Here is an 18,320-nt window from a genome sequence, read left to right as displayed (position 1 = left end):
CCGACGTCCATCCTGCTCCCAGAGGCTGCCCTCCTTTCTCGGGAGCTCCTGCCCTTGTGAGCCCAGACTCACATCACACACAGCGCTTGGCTTTTGAAGGAACAGGGTGACACACAATTATTAAAAGTATGAAACAGGGAAAACGTAAATGTTTTAAGCACAGTTTTATGACGGATGACACCACAATCACTCTTGGATGTGATTTTCGGGTGATGGACTACATTTCTTACCCTGGTTTGAATACTTGTGTGCTTGCGAGCTTGCCTGCTTCCTCCACCTGCACAAACTGCCCTATACAGGTATCAGCTCTCCTTACAAGCTTCTGGGACCCCACCAGCAGAAAGCAGTGCCTCCCCGACTTCCTAAAAGAGCTTTTCATCCTTCCTCACCCGTTCCCGCCGCCTTCACAGCAGCCGGCAATTTGCATGGAGCGGGGGACGAGCTCGGCTGTCCCTCAGCAGAGGGGGACTGGTGACGCCCACCCCCATCGGGTGACATTGCGACGTTGATTGTCTTTCTGGTGGCGATGCCAGAGTGAATCCCCCGACATCACGGTTCCTCTGCTGGAAAAGCCGGGCTCTGCCCGGGCCCTCGGGAGGATGCAGGCGGCTGTGCCGGCTCCAGAAGTGGGCTGCCGGGGGTCGCACCGGGAGGGGTGGGCGTCCGGCCATGAGGCCCCACCGCCGCCTGCGCTTCCCCCCGCCGGGGCCGGGCGGCGCTGCCCAACGTCGAGGCGGCAGCGAGACGCCGCCCACGCCGGGGGTGGCCCCGCGTGGGTCCGGGGACGCGCGGGCGGCGCCCGCAGCAGACAGCCAGCGCGCAGCGACGGACCGCGGCCGCGGCACATCGGCAGCGCCCAGCCGGGCTGAGCCCGGCCGGGATGCGGGCTCCGCGGGCCGCCGGGGCGAGCCGGCTCCGCATCCCGCACTGACGCCCCCCTCCGCCGCCCGGTCCTTTCTCCGGGGCTCGGCGGGGAGCCGGCGGCTCCCGGGGGCCGCGCAGCCCATGGCCGGCTCCGCGCAGCCCCCGACGGCGGCGGGGGGCGACGGCCCCGACGGCGGGTCGCTGGCGGGGGACGGCGAAGCTTTCGGGGACCGGTCCCTCAACCAGGGCTTGAGCGTGCTGGTGGGGCTGGCGCTCTGCGTGACCATGCTGGGGCTGGGCTGCGCCGTGGAGCTGGGGCAGCTGGGCCAGCAGCTGCGGCGGCCCGTGGGGCTGCTGCTGGCGCTGCTGGGGCAGTTCGTGGCGATGCCGCTGCTGGCCTTCCTCCTCGCCCTCATCTTCGCCCTGGACGAGGTGGCGGCCGTGGCCGTGCTGCTGTGCGGCTGCTGCCCCGGCGGCAATCTCTCCAACCTCATGTCGGTGCTCGTCGACGGGGACATGAACCTCAGGTAGGCGCCCCGCTCCCCCTGGCCCCCAGCCGGCCGGGGGGCTGCGGCGGCCCCGGGACGCGGGGAGGGTTTGCTGGGCACCTACGGGGGCGGTGGGGCCGGGACGGACGGGCACGGCACGGCACGGCACGGCACGGCACGGCTGGAAACCCCCAGCGCTGCTCGCCTGCCTCTCCCGGGTCGGGCGGCTCTTACCCGGACTCGACACACGGCTCCGAGGGCTCTTGCCGTGAGAAGCGCCTGGGCCGGCTGCAGAGCCCCCTTCCCGCGGGGGGTGCGGCTTCCCGGGGCAGCCCCCCGGCCGGGCGGGCGGTAATGCGGTGTCTCTCTGCTCCCCCCGACGCAGCATTATCATGACGGCCTCCTCCACGCTGCTGGCCCTCTTCCTGATGCCCCTCTGCCTCTGGATCTACAGCCGCCACTGGATCAACACGGCCCTGGTGCAGCTGCTGCCTCTGGGGGCGGTGAGCCTGACGCTGGGCAGCACCCTGCTGCCCATCGGCCTGGGGGTGCTCATACGGTACCGGCACCCCCGTGCCGCCGACCTCCTGGTTAAGGTAGGCACGGCGCCGGGGACGGGGGTGCGCCGCGCTGCGGGGGATGCCCGGGGATGGGGCGGGGGGGGTGGGGGTCTGACGGCAGTAACCTTTCTGGTCCCTCCGAACGGATGGTAGCTTCACACAAGCATATTCCACTACTCAGGTGAAATATAAGGGCTTATAGTCGTGACATAAACCGCTGGGAGGGAGACAGAAAGCAAAGGGAAGGGCACGTTACCCCCCCAGTGCACGGGAAGGAGGGCAGTGCAGCACTGCACCCCGGGAGGCAGTCTGGGCCCTGGAGCAGAGGCATTCCCTGGCATCCTGCTCTCTCCCCATTCCCGCTATTCCCAGGGCTACCAAAACCAACCCACAGGCATGGGGACACTTCCTTAAAACATACAAACAAATGAGCTTAATTATGAAAGGAAAAGTGAGGCACAAGCGCTGGCTCCCTAGTTTCCCAAGCAAGTCACCCCAAAGCAAAATGATAGAGAGCGATCTCAGCCCCTTCCTTTCCCAGGATATGATCAAACACCACCAAAGTCCCGAGCCAGGAACAAACTCAGGAAGGGCAAGGCAACCACAGTTTGCAGTTTAGACTGTCTATAAAGCTTCTACCTGCTATGCTTATCCTTTTAAACTAATAACCCACGTGTTGTTTATCAATGTCTGTATCTGTTACCAGATTTCCTTGTGGTCCCTCTTGGTGACTCTGGTGATCCTGTTCATTCTGACCGGGACCATGCTGGGCCCAGATCTGATGGCACATATTCCTGCATCTGTCTATGCCATTGCGGTGCTGATGCCTCTAGCGGGGTATGCCTTGGGATACGGCTTAGCCACGGTCTTTAAAATGCCCCCACACTGCAGGAGAACAGTGTCGTTGGAAACAGGGTGCCAAAATGTCCAGCTCTGCACCGCCATCCTAAAACTCACCTTCCCCCCGGAGCTCATTGGGAGCATGTACATGTTTCCCTTGCTTTATGCGCTTTTTCAGTCGGCAGAAGCGGGACTCTTTGTGCTGATATACAAGATGTATGGGAGAGACAGCTACAAACAAGATACGCTGGGTGAAGAGGAAGACACGGATATTTCCTACAAGAAACTGAAGGAGGAGGAGGTGGCTGATACTTCTTACGGCACAGTGACCACGGAGGAGCGCAACTCTGTTCAGATGGAGCCGACACAGACGGCGCTTTAGGCGAGATAGAAAGGTGACAACCGGGGACGCGTGATGAGTGTTGTGCTTGTGACCAGGCCGAGGCCACGCTTACCGCTGTGCAAGCGGAGCTGCCCAGCCTCCATCGTTTCTTCAGCCGCTCCCATTGTACAAGGTGATGTGTGTTTATTACTGTGACAGTTGTATTTCCTCAAAAATACATATGAAAAAAGAATTAAAAACAAACAAAGGAAAAAGTATCACTGTGAAACAAACCAGTAATTGTGTGTCTTCGTGCAAGGAGGCTCGTGCCCGCCTGAGTGCAGCAGGAATGGTTATGAGACAGGAGACCAGCGTTTCGCAGAGGCAAAGCCAATGTGGGTGCGGTGCCAGTGCGGACGAACGGGCAAACCACCTTGCGCACGCGTTATCTCCACGCCTCCCACCCGCTGTAAAAGCATTGTGCTCGTTGTTCTCACCACAAATACATGGCGAAGCTGAACCAAACCCGTGTTCCCCGCTGATTAATCCCGTGGGGGCAATTAAGTGTCGCGCTGTATGATTCACCAGGGAAGCTGTGCTGGGGGGCGCTGGGGGATGCCCTGCGCCAGGCCCCGGCCCCGGCCCCGGCCCCGGCGGGGATGGGAAGGGGCCGCCAAGGCCGGCTGCCGTCGGGGGCGGGGGGAGTCCGGCCCCGGTCCCGCCCCGGGGGGGTATTTAAGGCCGCCCCCCGGCGGCTGTCCCGGGTCCGGCGCGATGGCGGAGGAGGCGATGGAGAGCTATCTGTACGCCGCCTACCACCCCTACTCCTACCGCTACCCACCGCCCAAGGGCAAGGGGGGGGCAGCGGGCGGCTGGCGGCCGCGGGGCAGCGGCTACTTCTCGGGCTACGGGGAGGCGGCGGCTGCCGCCGAGTACTTCGACAACTACCAGCGGGCGCAGCTGAAGGCCATCCTCTCCCAGGTCAACCCCAACCTGACGCCGCGGCTCCGCAAGGCCAACACCAAGGAGGTGGGCGTCCAGGTCAACCCGCGGCAGGACGCCTCGGTGCAATGCTCCCTCGGGCCCCGCACGCTGCTGCGCCGCCGCCCCGGCACCCCCGCCGGGCCGCGGCCCCGTGAGGCGGAGCAGGAGCGGGAGCAGGAGCAGGGCAGCCCCGCCACCACCAGCACCCGCGCCGTGCGCTTCCCCCGCACTATCGCCGTCTACTCGCCCATGGCGTCCCGCAGACTCACCGCCTTCCTGGAGGAACCGGGCCCGGAGCCGGAGCAGCGGCCGCAGCAGCAGCAGGAGGAAGCGGCGGCGGCCGTCGAGGAGGAGCCGGCTGCGCTGCGGGAGCAGCGGGAGGCGGAGGCGGCCGCCGTGCGGGCGAGTTGGGAGAAGCCCCCCGAGAGCGGCGCCGAGCCGCTGGAGCAGCGCCCGGCCGAGCCACTGGGGCAGCGCCCGCCCGCCACCCCGGAGCCGCCGGCGGCGGGGCCGGAGGAGAGCCGGGAGGAGGAGGCGGCGGCGGCAGCAGCAGCAGCGCAGGCAGAGCCGCCGGCCGCCCCTCAGAAGCGGGAGCCGCCGGCGAGCAAGACCCGCCTGCGCTTCCAGGTGAGAGACGGCCGTGGGGGAGCGTGGGCGGGCGGGCTGGCCCGGGAGGTGCCTGCCCCATCGAGTAACGGTTGTCCCCGGCAGTTCCTGGAGCAGAAGTACGGCTACTACCATTGCAAGGACTGCAACATCCGCTGGGAAAGCGCCTACGTCTGGTGCGTCCAGGGCACCAACAAGGTAGGCTCGACTCACCTCACCCCGGCCCGGCGCGGCCTCCCCGCCCGCCGCCGTCCCCGCTGACCGCGGCCTCCCCCCCCCCCAGGTGTATTTCCGACAGTTCTGCCGGACCTGCCAGAAGTCCTACAACCCGTACCGTGTGGAGGACATCACATGCCAGGTAAGGGACCCCGGGCCGCCCTGCCCCGGACTGCCCCCGGCCCGCACCCACCGACTGCTGCCTTCTCCCGCAGAGCTGCAAGCAGACGAGGTGCACCTGCCCCGTGAAGATGCGCCACGTGGATCCCAAGAGGCCCCACCGCCAGGACCTCTGTGGGAGATGCAAAGGGAAACGGCTCTCCTGCGATAGCACGTTCAGTTTCAAATACATCATCTGAGTGGGATGGGGTTTTCTTTTGGTTTTGTTTAGGGCTCTTCTAGAAAACTGCAAGTAGAGCAGATTTTTTTTTGTTGTTGTTATTGTTTGAAGGTACTTAGGGAGGTGTAGCTAGGAAAGCGTGCAAATAAAAGTATTGCAAAGCACACTCAAATGGTAAGGTGGGTTTGTGCCCAGCTCAGAGGGCACATACCACAACTTCTGTAACTTGCATGTGGGAGGAGCCTACAAGTAATGTTTTGTAAGTCAGCAATGGTCTTGGCAGCAGCTGACTCAGGACCTTGTAGAATCTCAGGTGGGAAAGAGTGTTTGTTACTATTGCTACCCTTGAACTAATCGCACACCTAAGGTCAACATCAAATTGATATCTACAGCAGGTAGTAGAGCATCATTCTGCACACACTTCTATTCCATGTAGAAAGTCTTCTGTACTTTTTCATCACTAGAAAATAATTGAGAAATGCTACCCCTATCTAAACTGGTGCTCTTACCTTGTAGATTAAAGCCAAAGAAAGCCTGGGGTTAATGCATCTTCAGGGATGGTTCTCACAAACTGCTGGGGAAGGGAGTCACTGATGTTACAGTCCCTTGGTAAAGGAGTTACTCATCTTTGCTTCCACAAGGTTATCAAGAGAAGTGACACTTCAAATGCTCAAAGTATGACACTGCATCTGCCTGACTTCCTCGTGTACCTGCAGGTGATGCACAGAGCTGTGCACTTAGTGGCTTACACAGGGGAGAGTTTCATCTAGTTACAGTTTAGTTGTTGGGGAGGGATCAAACTCCCACACCCTCCTGGAACTAAATTTGCAACTAGGGATTGTACTTCTAAGAAGTGCTTGGTAGTAACGGTAGAACTGGCATGGTTACTCCCAGATAATGCTCTCCAAGGCCTACTGGTGCTGTCAGTGGTAATGGCCCCTGTAGGAACACCAGACTTGAGCAAAGTGTTACAAGTTGGTTCTGGGACTACAGCATCACCATCTGAGCAGATTCACAAGCTAGTAAAACCTACACACTACTAGTCTACCTTGTAACTGAGGAACTGGGTAAACTCAGAGGAAAACATTCTCTTCCAAGAACGCTAATAAAGCTGTTAATTTCAAAATTGAGCATAATAATGCACAAAACCTTTTGCAGAACTCTTGAGGTAACTTGTTTGGAAAGACTGATCTATCATGACTAAAGCTTATCTACACCTCTACCCAGCTTACCTGAGACCACTTGACTAAAGGGGGAACCAGTCTGAGTCAATCCTATTTAACAGCTTCAGTGCCAGGTGGTCTTGTATTTCTAAATGGCAGCCAGTGTATGGCAGGGTAGGCAAACATTGTCCTTTGTATCAACAAATGACCATTTAGAGGGGCAGTGAGTGTTAATTCCGTAGGCTTAACTCATCTTGCTGTAGAATCCTGCTTTATTTTAATGTGGCCCTTGAACTTGCTGCAGTAACTAAGGCTTAATGTCTCAACACCAATTTATTGCCAAGTAATTTTATTTATTCTTGCTCCATTCATTATTATAGCAGCACGAGGCATTCTGGGAACAAGTAGACCTGCCACCCCCAGAATGGGGTAGTTTCATTTCATGCTTGTCTTAAGCATTTTTTTCCCCTGATCACAGGAGAATATCCCTTGCTTTACCATCTCACTCAAAGGCTTTCACAGTAAGTTCCTTCCTTGCCTTGTTCAACTTAAAAAGTACAGCTGCAGCTGGGCATTCACCTGTAGTTACAGTAATGAACAGTGGCAAATCTCCAGCCCAGGGCCCTTGGTGCAGCCATCTACCTATAGTCTGCCTCAGCTTGCAGTTGTAACCATGATCTGGGATGTCCCTTTTTATTTCTGACCATATTTCCCTCTAAGGGTGTTCTTCAATTATGTTTTCCTGTTTGCCTTCTCCATTCTAACAAACATCTGTAGTCTGTTCCCGATGGATGTGGTGTGGGAGACTGACCACGGTGAGTCTATGCACCTTGGTAACGAGTGTCAGAACAAGCTCTGGGCCACATCATATGAAGTCGTATGGCAACTCATAGCAATATGAGCAATCGAGTGCTTCCTATTTATACAGATGTCCTTGCAAGCATTGTTTTGAAGATTACTTGCTGTAAATATGATGACTCTTAACGCAATTATTATCAGCAATAGCCCAAAGTGAAATTTAGTACGGCTTAGAATTGTCATCCCCACTAACTACAGTCAAAGCAGCAGTTGCTTCTGTTTGATAAGATGTAGAAGAGGCCTAGCCCGTCTGACCTGTACGGAGCGCTTCCACAGCAACTGGTCCAAACAAGCTGACGAAGGCTCCAAGCGGCAGGCAGTAGGAAACAGCCGCCCCTGCTTTCATCAGCTACTGCAAGGTTTTGAGTGCAGTGGGCAGCAATATTAAACAAGCTTTCCTTCATCCTGTAGCATTCCTCAGTTCTGCAGTAGCTCTACCTGTCATTCCTCTTACATAAATATATACAATACTTTTACTGGTCCATGCCAAAGTACAGTTCTGTATCCTCTTCCACTTACACTGCTCTGTCATGTCCTTGACAGCACACACTCTGTATCACGGGCACTGGTTCCTAGACTCAGCAGAAAGAAGGAAAGCTACTCGTGACCTATGTCATTGACTTATGTGATTATGCAAAGCAGAAAGGAACAGAGTCTGCATGCTGCCAATTCTTCAAAGATGTCTTGAACTTGCCCTGTACAGCTTTTTCATGAAGAGATGAGCAGTCAGTGCTGTATTTTCTGCATCTTGCAGAAGATGGCTGATGTTTGTCTTGTTTCTAGACAGCTTTACCATAGCTTCAGCTCTGGTACAGACCTGGCACCAGGTAACGCAGGGCAACAGCTTATGCTGGAGTTGAGAATGAGTAATTTTGGAGAAGCTTCACAAAGTTAAAGCAGTATCAAAGACAGTCAGCTAGCGTGATTCTGCACCATAGGGCAGGTTCCACTAGTCATTGTAAATGGAGGAAGAGGTACAACCTAAGGAATTATGTATATAAATTCAGGTTTTGAGTTGCATGAGAAAAGCCTTTAACAGCTTCAGAAGAGGCCTAGGAAATGCTGTTGTGTTGACAGGACATAAAAGGAAAAAATATGATTTCAGGGCACCCAGGCCTCTATTGTCAGTGTTTAGTCTGTTTAGCTAAAATATTTAAACTCTAGCTTGTAAACATACACAAAGTGACAGATACAATGTCTTTTATTTTTACAAAAAAGCTGGTAAAAGATGATGTAAATAAAAGTGTAATGCGCCACTAAATAAAACTACTTATCCCCAGTAAATACTTATTAAATAATTAAGAACACCATCTACAGTACCACAAAACCATCAAAATAATTAAATTTTATCAGGGACAGGGAAAAAAAAAATACAGTGATTATGGATGTGCCTTGACCAGTTACAGAGCTTGTTAGGATAACAGAACTACTGTCAGCAGTCCAACAGCGTGCACAGTGCCAGTGCCTTCAATTAATGCATTTCAGCATAATTACATTTCTAGTGGGGTCTAATTTCCCCAAAAAAGGCAGAGCTAAGAATTTCAATTCTACATTCTAAACTCTGGAATTAGAGCCCATTTAAAAAAAAAAATCACAGTGGGTAAGAGATGTATATAAAAATACTGGGTGTTCCTTTCAAATCACAGGAATCATGGGACTACATTCTTTTTTCTGGGTTTTTTCCTTTCTTCTTTTTTTTTTTTTTTTGTCTTTTTTTTACAAAATGCTATTGGTTTCAACAGAATCCAGTTTGTTTTATGCTACAGACTTTGACACTGAAGTATATTGCCTGTTTGTGTGTTTTGGTAGTCAGTCTTTTTTTTTTTTCTCCTGTATAGTCCCAATTCCTTAGGCTTGAGTCATGAAGATGCATGTACGTGCATTCAAACTCTTTGAACCCTGCAGGCTACTCAGACTGCAAGTAATGTATGTGACTACCAACAGGGAGAACCCCCCCCCTCCCTTCCCCTCATAGCTTTATACACCTACTGTCTTAACAGTGCATTGCACAAATTTACAAGAAAAATACTGGTTTTGCACTATACAGATTCTAGAATATATACAGAATAAAATAAGTTAACTTCTAATGAGAATTGCTGATGGGCAGCATATATCTTTAATATACATTTTAAAGTCTCTGCAGGCAGCTACTTTTTGGTTAGTTGTTATCAATATTTGTAACATAAGCACTGATCAGAGAACTGAGCAGCATTCCAATAAAGTTAACAGATATATTATTTCTTTTAGAAACACTGGGAAATCCCAGTTTAAAATATTATTAAATGTCCTAACATTTACACACTATGAGGATTAGATCTAATAAAATAAAATTTCTTCAAAAATAATCTTGCAGCTCTTTTAAGCATGCTCTGAGACCTTATTTAACAATCATCCATACCTTCAAAAAACAAGTGTCACATAGCCACACATTCTAACTCACACACATCATTTCCTTGTTACAGACAACAAAAGCAAATAAAACATTGAGAAGTCAACGGTTTTTGCAGTCGTAAGTCATTCTACTTATGTTTGACCACACATTCTTCATGACATTGCAAAGTGTCTCATTAGGTATTAGTTGATGATTATATCTAGTACTGCTGGAAAGCCAGGAAGCCTTGCAGGTCTTCAGCCAAAATAAACCAGCCTTGATTTCAGCCTCATCCCACCTGCGATATTGATTCAACATTTAGAGGCTATTACTGCAAACACCATTTATAGTTCTTTTACAACAGAAAATAATGCATATATATGCATTACATTTAAGCCCTTTTCCTTTTGTGTAGTTTTTATACATATATTTAATAAAAAAATACTACTGCCACACAGCTACTGTGTAGAAAGAGCAGTCAAGTAAGATGTCACTTCAATTTTCAGTTTTTTTTACTTTTGATGAAACAATTTCTTGCTGTGATGAAATTGTGTTTGTTGTCAGGATTGCTGGAGGTTGTTTTTCTTTTTTTTTTTTCCTTTTTTTTTTTTTAATGAAAGGTGCTCAATAATAGTCTGAAGTGTCTTCATCATCAGTTCTTTTCTAAATGACAGCTGTTCAGAATCCAGTGCTCACAAGGTTTATTCCTGGTTTGATTTTCCCTAGAAGCTGATAGGATTGCACCATGCGTAGAGACTCTCGAATTTCTAGATTGAGTTCCATCAGCTTTGAGCTGGCCTCAGACATATCTTGGTTGGAGCCTACTACTGCGAAGCTACCAGTTTGTCCAAGCGTCTGATGACGGAAATATATGTGCAGCAATGTTTGAACTGGGTCATCTTCAGAACTGCCAAATATGTCGTGGGGCCAAATAGATCTGTAAAGATACAATTTGGTTTTAAACATTAAAAAAAATAATGTAAATGTTTAAATATTCTTGTTCTTTAAACAGACGACATAGGAAACGCAAGAGAAATGTTTCTTCTGTAGAGTCCTGGTAGTTAACAGTATCATTTTCTCAGAAATAAATTCTAAAGAACAAGTACTGCTAGAATTGTGGGTTAAGTTGCAAAATATGTATGAACAAGCTGTAATGAAGCAACAGCGCTCGTCCTTTTCAATAAGGACATCTAGCAAGAGCTGAAAAAAACCTGGAATAGTGCCTATCCCTATCTTTAAATTAAAAAGGCCCATTAGCAAACTCAGGTCTGAAAGCATAATCCTTAAGCACTTACCTGAAAGCCTTGACCTGTGCTACAGCCGACACAAACTCCTTGTTTCTCAGGGTTTCAATGAGAGAGTGAATAGCCGTCTCTGTGCTAGCTTGGGAAGCCTCTGCAATTTCAATTTCTTCGATACCACTGTCAGATGCAGCCTCAGCCTCTTTCAGACAGCTCTCCAAAAGAGCAAGTTCTTCAGACATGTTTATGACCTAAAACAAATATAAAAGTGAGCTTTTCTAGTTTAAATGTATTTCCAGCCAAAATAACTTTCAGCAGATCAGACCTAGATTTTTCCTCCTCTTTGCAATCATAAATGAGAAGCTGAAAAAGTACATCCAAATATTTGCTGCAGTTGCCTAAATATACAGTTAATTTAATGGTGCAAGTGTGCACGTCAAGTATTTGGGCTTTCCCCTGATGAAGTTTCTATCTTGGTTCTTTTAAAATTTGTTTCCAAAAATGCATTTTTGCATAAGTCCCCACATGACTTAATAACAATTACACTGACAAACAGAATTAAACGTTTTGGAAAAGTACAGCAGCAATTGTGTTGTTACAAGGGACAACTTAAATATGAAGAAAAAGTCTGGAAGACTAGTAACCCAGCAGAATAATTGTAGCACAGCTGGCATATATAATAGTGTCTTTGGCTTCAGCTCCAACGTATGAGTAAAAGACAAGGCCATCACTCAGAATATGATTCTACATCTAACTTAGGCAAGAAGTGGGATTGATGTGATGCTGACCTTCCGCAACATTCTCCAGACAAAAATGAACTCGCTTATTTGCAGCTTCTACAAAAGTCTGGAAATCTAAGTGAGAAACATGCATCCTTTTTTCCTAAGCTACTCAAAACCCACAGACTTTCACACTGCTTTTTCATTTTCCTCCCTACTATATCAAGCAAGACCAGGCCTATTTTTTTTCCTGTTAAGTCTCTTTATTGCATTACAGACCCAGCGGAGAACTTTCAGAAGACATTATTAATAGCATTAATAGTATAATGCATTCAGATTAACTCAATTAACATCAGAGATGTGCACAACTGAAGGGCATATTTTATTTCTAACTTCTTAGTACAACTAAAAACTAGGCAGAAGATGTCTAGAACACGTTACAAACTGCACTTAGGATGTGGAGTAACTGAATGGTGGCTGAAGTGACACAGTTATATAAATCAGCTGGTAGTAAGTGACTGTGTTCGCAACAGGGGTGATGGAAAGGGGCTTCATCACAGAACTCTCTTGATTGGAGTTGATGTGCCTTGATTGTACCTTGATTAGAATACACCAGGAGCACTACTGAAATATTTAAGATCCTCATCACTGGACTCCCTGCATTCCTGTCTATTTAAGAGCTTTCAAGCTGTACAAAAATCAACACAGGTAATTGAAAATCTCAGAAAATTCTCGCGAGCCTACTTAAATCTTTTATTAATTGGCTATAAAACAGCTGGTACCCTCCTTCAGTTTCTAAAAAGATGTCCCACTGATGACAATGTTATCAAAATGTATTTTAAATGGTTTGGCTTTAAAATGTCAACAATTAGTAGTGGAATGAATGGCATGGTTTGCATTACCTCTGCTTCTTTTTTGATTGTTTTTACTTGGCTGATGAGTTTGCAATAGGCTTGGAACAGAAGCAGCAACTGGAAATGCAACTTGTATAACCTCCGACACAACTCCAGCTCCTACAAATATAAACAACATTATTATATTCAGGAAGTGCAAAACATCTATCCAATACAAGAGACGATAAATGACAACTTCTTCAGTATAGAATGTGCAAAATTATAAGTAGTTATTTGGTTACTGAAGGAAATGCCAAAAAGATTTAGAAGCTAACGTAGCAGGAAGCTAATGAATAGCAGATCAAAGCTTCATTCAGTTCAAGATTTACCGGTAGCCTCTCTCACATCGGTTTACTTTTTCATAAGAAGTTACATTTCCAAGAAGGGGGGTGGGGTGAGATGTAAAGTGATTCAAAAGGCATTTTGAAATGTCATGTTCCAAGATAGAGTTTTATAGATCACTTGCTTTTATTGTTGATATTTTACTGGTTTAAATTCAAGATCTAATATCCAAAAGAAGCAGTTGTGGTCTGTAAATACAGACTCTTTCACAACCCTTAATATAAATATGTAAGCACAGTTTATAAGGTGGCCCTTAGCTTACAACTACCTGATGGTGTAAGAGGAGAATAATTCCATTCTTGGAGGCAAGAATAATGTTTCCTTTATAAAAGGTAGCTCTGATTCTATTTTAGAAAATACCACGTGATATATTTTTAAGGAAATAAAACAGCAGCATTAACTTATGCACTGTCTTGCTTCCATTTTTATGTGTCTAAAACACTAGTCAAAGTGCAGACAGGGTTAATACTGCTTTACATACAGACATAAAAGCTATTGCTAATGGAATAATCTATAATGCTCTATTAACTACAGGATCACATTATCTACAAAAGACCAACAATTCAATGGGTTAGATGATGCGAAATTGAAGCACACAGCATTTCTGTAATTGTCTATGACAAGACATCACTATGTCACAAATGGACAAGACAGATGGAGACCAGTTTGGTGACTAGCATGGTTAAGCATTTGATAAACCAAGAACCGTCACTTACTGCTAGAATTTCCATTTGCTAAGCAAGAAGATGAGCAGGTCACAAAAATACAAAGAAAGAAAAAAAAGATCAAGAATTAGTGTAGGAAATAATTTTAATTAGGGTAAAAGATGTCCCAGATAAAATGGAGGAAGAAATACAAGTAGCATGCTCCAAATATACCCTGAATGGAAAAAATTAACAGACTGAATTTGAAGTAAAATTACTTGCTGCTATAACTAACAATAGATAGCGTTGGCTTTGTTGTCCCGCAACATGAGTAACACACTTCACTTACAACCCTGTCTGGTCTTTATATGTTGTGTAGTCTTAAAAGGTATGCAAATTTAAGAAATCAAAATCAAGGACACTTAGGTCTGAACATCTGTACAATGTTTTTTACTTGTTCTGTACCACTATAGTTTAAGCAAAAATAATGCCTTTTAAAATTTGAGATGTAATGTTAAGTTGGATTCTGAATCAGTTAGAAAATTCTTGGTTTTGCTAAACTCAATTCTCAACACCTTGTTGTAAGATTTCTGTAATTTAATTGCACTTGGTTTTTACAAGCTACTTCAGAAAAACATTTGGGAAAGAGGGACAGGGAGAGAAATTGTCAGAAAATATATGTCAGACTAGGGACAGGAACTTCACTTCTGTGCTTTGTACAGTGCTAAGCGTATTGATGGCATTTAAGCAAGTACAATGGTCATTGTAAACATATGAAGATGCAACCAATGTCTGATTCCAAAAGGCAGAAGGAGTTGAGCTTTACTAATCACAGTTATACACAATGTGTGTAAATTATACGCTATGTGTTTAACAGACTATAAACATTGCATGTTTTTGTTCTGTATTCTGTGCTACCATATACGTAGCACAATTATTATATAAGCAAAAAACTTCTGATGCACAGAACACTGCGAAGAGATGAGAACTCGAACTGCCAAAGTCAACAAGAACTCTATGACTCACTTTAATGAAGCACAGAGAATCAGACTTTGAGGAATGGCAGGGTCGATTATTTAATATTTTTAGCCATTAGGTTCCAGTGTTCTTTAAGCCAAGTCTCATTATTACTGTAAGGCATAAATAATCCCTCTCCCCAAAAATCACACCTTGATAGCTATTCTAAAAATTCAAGAGAGTTTTTCATTCAACAATGGCTTTGTACTGCTTCAGTGCCTTTCACATACTGAAGACATCTGATTTTTCTACCTGCCAGTCCTGTACTAACAGTCTAGCCAGAGTCCAGATGCATTCTTTCAGGCTTACGTGTAAGTACTAATAGCAAAAATCCAATAATTAGATTTACTTGCAAGTCTGCTGGCAACACACAAGCCAGAACAGAATTCATCTCACTATTCCTGAGCCGTATTGACAACAGTGCTAAAAATTAGCAAGAAAAATCTTATTTGTGTTAGTGAATGAAAAATATCTGTTGAATGAAGCAGCTCTGTTTTCCTCAGCAAGACAACATTTACATATTTTTAGCATTAACTGTTTGACTGGATAGACTTATCAGCCCCACGCTCCATTTATACAAGGACTTTTAAAACAATGATCTTACACTTGGTAACTTCTCAATCTCCTTTCAAGTCACTATAAGCTTCTGTGAATAAATTTAGAGCTTCTGTAAACTGTGTATATTTATGAAGCAGGATAACAGGATAACAGGACTCTGCTTTCTCAATGGATACTATATATGAAAATGATTAACTGAACCTGCAAGCACAAGGAGCACATAAAGAAAAAACTGCCAGCATGTCTTGCAGGCTAGGATTGAAAACCAAAATCAAAACAGGTCCCCACAAATAATCAATGTGAATGGTCATGTAACTCCTTTTCAGAGGCTATCTTCAAACCCCGCAGAAACAGGGAAGAACAGACAAAACTGCCTCACTTGGAATCCTGCATTCTCTGTACAAGCTAAATGAAAGCCTGCGTGTGGCTTTCCCTCCATATTTCTTAGTTTCCCTACCTATACAGTGGGAAGGTTTACCTTCATGGTAGGAATGGTTATGTTCTGACAGTTAAATGTTAGAACAGGTCCTTCATGGATATAAACAACATTCTAAATATGGACTGAAATACATAAATGCTGCTTTTTTATTAATATATAGAACATTTACTGTATTGTAATAGTAAATGTTGTTACGTATCTAAACACATACCAGTCAGTATACAAAGATGTAAACCAAGTGTAAAATACACTATACATTGTGTTCTTAGACAAAGCAAAAATCCTTGGAAATTATTTTGCTGTATGACCTATGCTTATCCACATGAAAGATTTTTTTTTTTTTTTAAATGTGCAACTTTGATGCAATATAAAAATCAACAGCATATTACCACGTTTCACTACTCTAGAAATTCAGGTGCATTTTGTGATTGAATTTTAAAAAATATATACATATAATATATATGAGAGCAAATGAAAACTGTTTAAAAGAAGAAACAGTCCATGCGCAAAGTAGACATTTCTGTTGCTGAACACTGTATTTTCAGCAACAGAAACATGACCAAATGCATCAATGAATAGTAAAATAAAGGCAGTAAGATTCCTCCTCTAAGCTGAAAAGCTTAGATTTGGGATTTTTGTCATTGTGAAAAGGTAAGTTCACCTGCTACCTGCAATTCTACTTTCTTACATTTTTCACTGCTCTTATTACGACTCTAGATGGCAGATTCCTTGTGCCTAGTTTTTGGATTTGTTTTTTTATCTACAGCGTCAATATTATGCAGCTATTGTTAAAAAAAAAAAAAGTCCTAGTCAACTTGGGGAAAAGCTATCACTCACTATAGCAATTAGTAATATTAAACATGGATGATGCCATGCAAATACATGCAAAATATTGAACTACTATTAATAGGTTACTTCACCTGTTGTTGTTAGATGACAGAAGTGTTTCATGAGATGTTTGCCATACTACTACTTTACTCCCTGTTCCTTCCCACCCATGCAATAGCTCCAGAAAGGTCATATGTATTTATACAGTACTAATAATATTAAATTCAGTAGAAGTTTTTGGCTAGGCAGTTTATCTGAGCATATAAGCAGAATGCTAATCTTTTTTTCTTCTAGAAACAGCTGCAGAAAAGCAGACTTGCTGGTACACAGATGGTATCTAGTCTGCTTATCTACTCAGTGTTATTAAGTCTAGAACCCAAGAGGGGATGCCAACTTTTATTAAAAACAGCCCTTTTTATTAGACCCCTGCCTCATAAGAATCTGAGTTTCCAAAAGATAGTATGATAACTGAAATGAAAAGCTTTTCATACATTTTTAATCTCTCTGCAAATATTGGAATTTTTGTGCAATAGATATAAAGATGTTTTTTAATCTCATATCCAGAGACTCACAGCTGACATACACCTACCTGGGCATCTGTGTTAGTGCCATGAATACCATCATCAGTACCAAATGTTCTTTTGCAGTCTTCTAGCCACTGCAAAATAAATATAAACAAGATTAAACATCTTCTGAAACAGAGCAAACTGAAGACTGCTAAACCTGCATAAGACACTTTATGAAGTCTAGCACAATCACAGATTACATAAGAAACTGTGATATGAAATCAACTGTTTATCAATGTTGTTTGCACTAATGATTTCCCCTCTGATATATCACTTTGTAGTTTTTATTGTGTCCCCTGTAAATTTCCTGTAGCCTTCATTACTGCAGATGGAGATAGTACACTTTAGCGTAAATACTCATCTGTGATTGAATTTGGGTACTGTCACAGTGACACGTGTGGGAGGACGGAGACAGAAAAATCCCTTTCGTTAAATGAGATCATATTTGCTCTTTACTTGCTGCACAAGGTTTACACCAACATGATTTCTCAGCCTTTAAAATATAGCACTAATTCAAACTAGAGAGTAAGAGTAAGCCTGTTATATTTCTTGAGGCTACTTTAGAAACAGAAGGAAACAGAGGTCTCCTTTGTAATTAAATGCAAATGCAGGTTTACTGGATGGAAAAAAACCCATAAAGTCTTCAATGGGAGTTTAGCATCACCTCCAGTTCATACAAGCCAGGAAGATGAAGTATTCACACATTACACAATGCAAACATGCACTCTCCTTCACAAATACAGGGCTGTATTTAACCCCAGTTCCTATAGCAGACAACAAGTTTCTTAATTTCAGTGGGTAAGCTCTTCTAGCTTTAACCGACCACGCAAATTTGAAAGTGTTAATGTAAAGCCTTTGTAGAATCAAATATGCTCTTACTGGACAATATGACCTGATCATCTCATCGACACAGTGCCCAGCCTACTTTTGCTTGCAGTGCAAACAACTGCAAGCATGAGGTAATTCAGGTATTACCGAAATGGGAATGCGTCATGTTGAGATAAAGTGCAGATTATCTTCAGAAATGAAGAACAGGCTCTATATAGATCCAAGGAAGAATAATTTAGCATACAGTGTGCTTGATATCTTGAGTCTCACAGGAAATCTTAGTGACCTTTTTCTAACCTTTGTCTGATGCAAGAAAAAGAAAAATGTGATTTCCCATCTGCTCAATTTAATAAAGGTTACTTAGTGAATTAACTAGGGTTGTGTGCTTATCAAGAGGAGAAATGGAATTCTCTAAACACCGCAGTGTCAGTTCCAATTAGTGACATGGATACCAACGTACACAGCAAATCTCATTTTTCTTTTTATCTGACAGCATCCATCGGTAACAATGGAATAGGTTTGCACTGGAACAAAAAGCATCAGCAATTGGGAAGCTAGTATTTATTTTCACACACTGCCCTTTTGAGATCTTTTTAAAATCTCAAAACCCATCTGAATAAAGGGTGTGCCTAG

General features: G+C 45.3%; 3 protein-coding genes across 12 annotated transcripts in view; 2 read left to right on the top strand and 1 right to left on the bottom strand.

The window, feature by feature from the left end:
• Window positions 1-816: 816 nt before the first annotated feature.
• SLC10A4 (solute carrier family 10 member 4) lies at window positions 817-3,352 on the top strand. Its single transcript, XM_075752203.1, has 3 exons — window positions 817-1,391; window positions 1,738-1,948; window positions 2,619-3,352. The coding sequence occupies exons 1-3, from the start codon at window positions 1,006-1,008 to the stop codon at window positions 3,132-3,134; spliced, it is 1,113 nt and encodes a 370-aa protein (XP_075608318.1). The 5' UTR covers window positions 817-1,005; the 3' UTR covers window positions 3,135-3,352.
• A 413-nt stretch (window positions 3,353-3,765) lies between these two features.
• On the top strand, window positions 3,766-5,383 carry ZAR1 (zygote arrest 1). Its single transcript, XM_075752202.1, has 4 exons — window positions 3,766-4,685; window positions 4,770-4,862; window positions 4,948-5,022; window positions 5,096-5,383. Exons 1-4 carry the CDS (start codon window positions 3,849-3,851, stop codon window positions 5,237-5,239), a joined length of 1,149 nt encoding a protein of 382 aa, XP_075608317.1. The 5' UTR covers window positions 3,766-3,848; the 3' UTR covers window positions 5,240-5,383.
• A 3,041-nt stretch (window positions 5,384-8,424) lies between these two features.
• Window positions 8,425-18,320, bottom strand: part of FRYL (FRY like transcription coactivator) — a 173,987-nt gene continuing 164,091 nt past the window's right edge. For 9 of the 10 annotated variants that reach the window (XM_075752198.1, XM_075752199.1, XM_075752193.1 and 6 more), the window contains 4 exons: window positions 16,883-16,951; window positions 12,475-12,585; window positions 10,908-11,104; window positions 8,425-10,549 (listed from right to left, as the gene is read on the bottom strand). In XM_075752198.1, the coding sequence (XP_075608313.1) occupies window positions 10,291-10,549; window positions 10,908-11,104; window positions 12,475-12,585; window positions 16,883-16,951 (636 nt within the window). In that variant the 3' untranslated portion in view covers window positions 8,425-10,290. Of the gene's footprint in view, window positions 10,550-10,907; window positions 11,105-12,474; window positions 12,586-13,357; window positions 13,542-16,882; window positions 16,952-18,320 lie in introns of those variants that run through there. The other variant, XM_075752201.1, reaches the window with a different exon arrangement.

The sequence above is a fragment of the Balearica regulorum genome, chromosome 4 (assembly GCF_011004875.1).
Source record: "Balearica regulorum gibbericeps isolate bBalReg1 chromosome 4, bBalReg1.pri, whole genome shotgun sequence".
Taxonomy (NCBI): Eukaryota; Metazoa; Chordata; class Aves; order Gruiformes; family Gruidae; genus Balearica; species Balearica regulorum.
The sequence above is the reverse complement of the archived record's forward strand: the minus strand, read 5'-3'. Positions and strand labels throughout refer to the sequence as shown.

Coding starts and splice junctions, on each gene's coding strand:
- SLC10A4 (XM_075752203.1), top strand. CDS start 1,006: ATGGCCGGCTCCGCGCAGCCCCCGACGGCGGCGGGGGGCGACGGCCCC. Junction 1,392..1,737: donor GACGGGGACATGAACCTCAG/GTAGGCGCCCCG, acceptor CCCCCGACGCAG/CATTATCATGACGGCCTCCT. Junction 1,949..2,618: donor CCGCCGACCTCCTGGTTAAG/GTAGGCACGGCG, acceptor ATCTGTTACCAG/ATTTCCTTGTGGTCCCTCTT.
- ZAR1 (XM_075752202.1), top strand. CDS start 3,849: ATGGCGGAGGAGGCGATGGAGAGCTATCTGTACGCCGCCTACCACCCC. Junction 4,863..4,947: donor GCGTCCAGGGCACCAACAAG/GTAGGCTCGACT, acceptor CCCCCCCCCCAG/GTGTATTTCCGACAGTTCTG. Junction 5,023..5,095: donor TGGAGGACATCACATGCCAG/GTAAGGGACCCC, acceptor CTTCTCCCGCAG/AGCTGCAAGCAGACGAGGTG.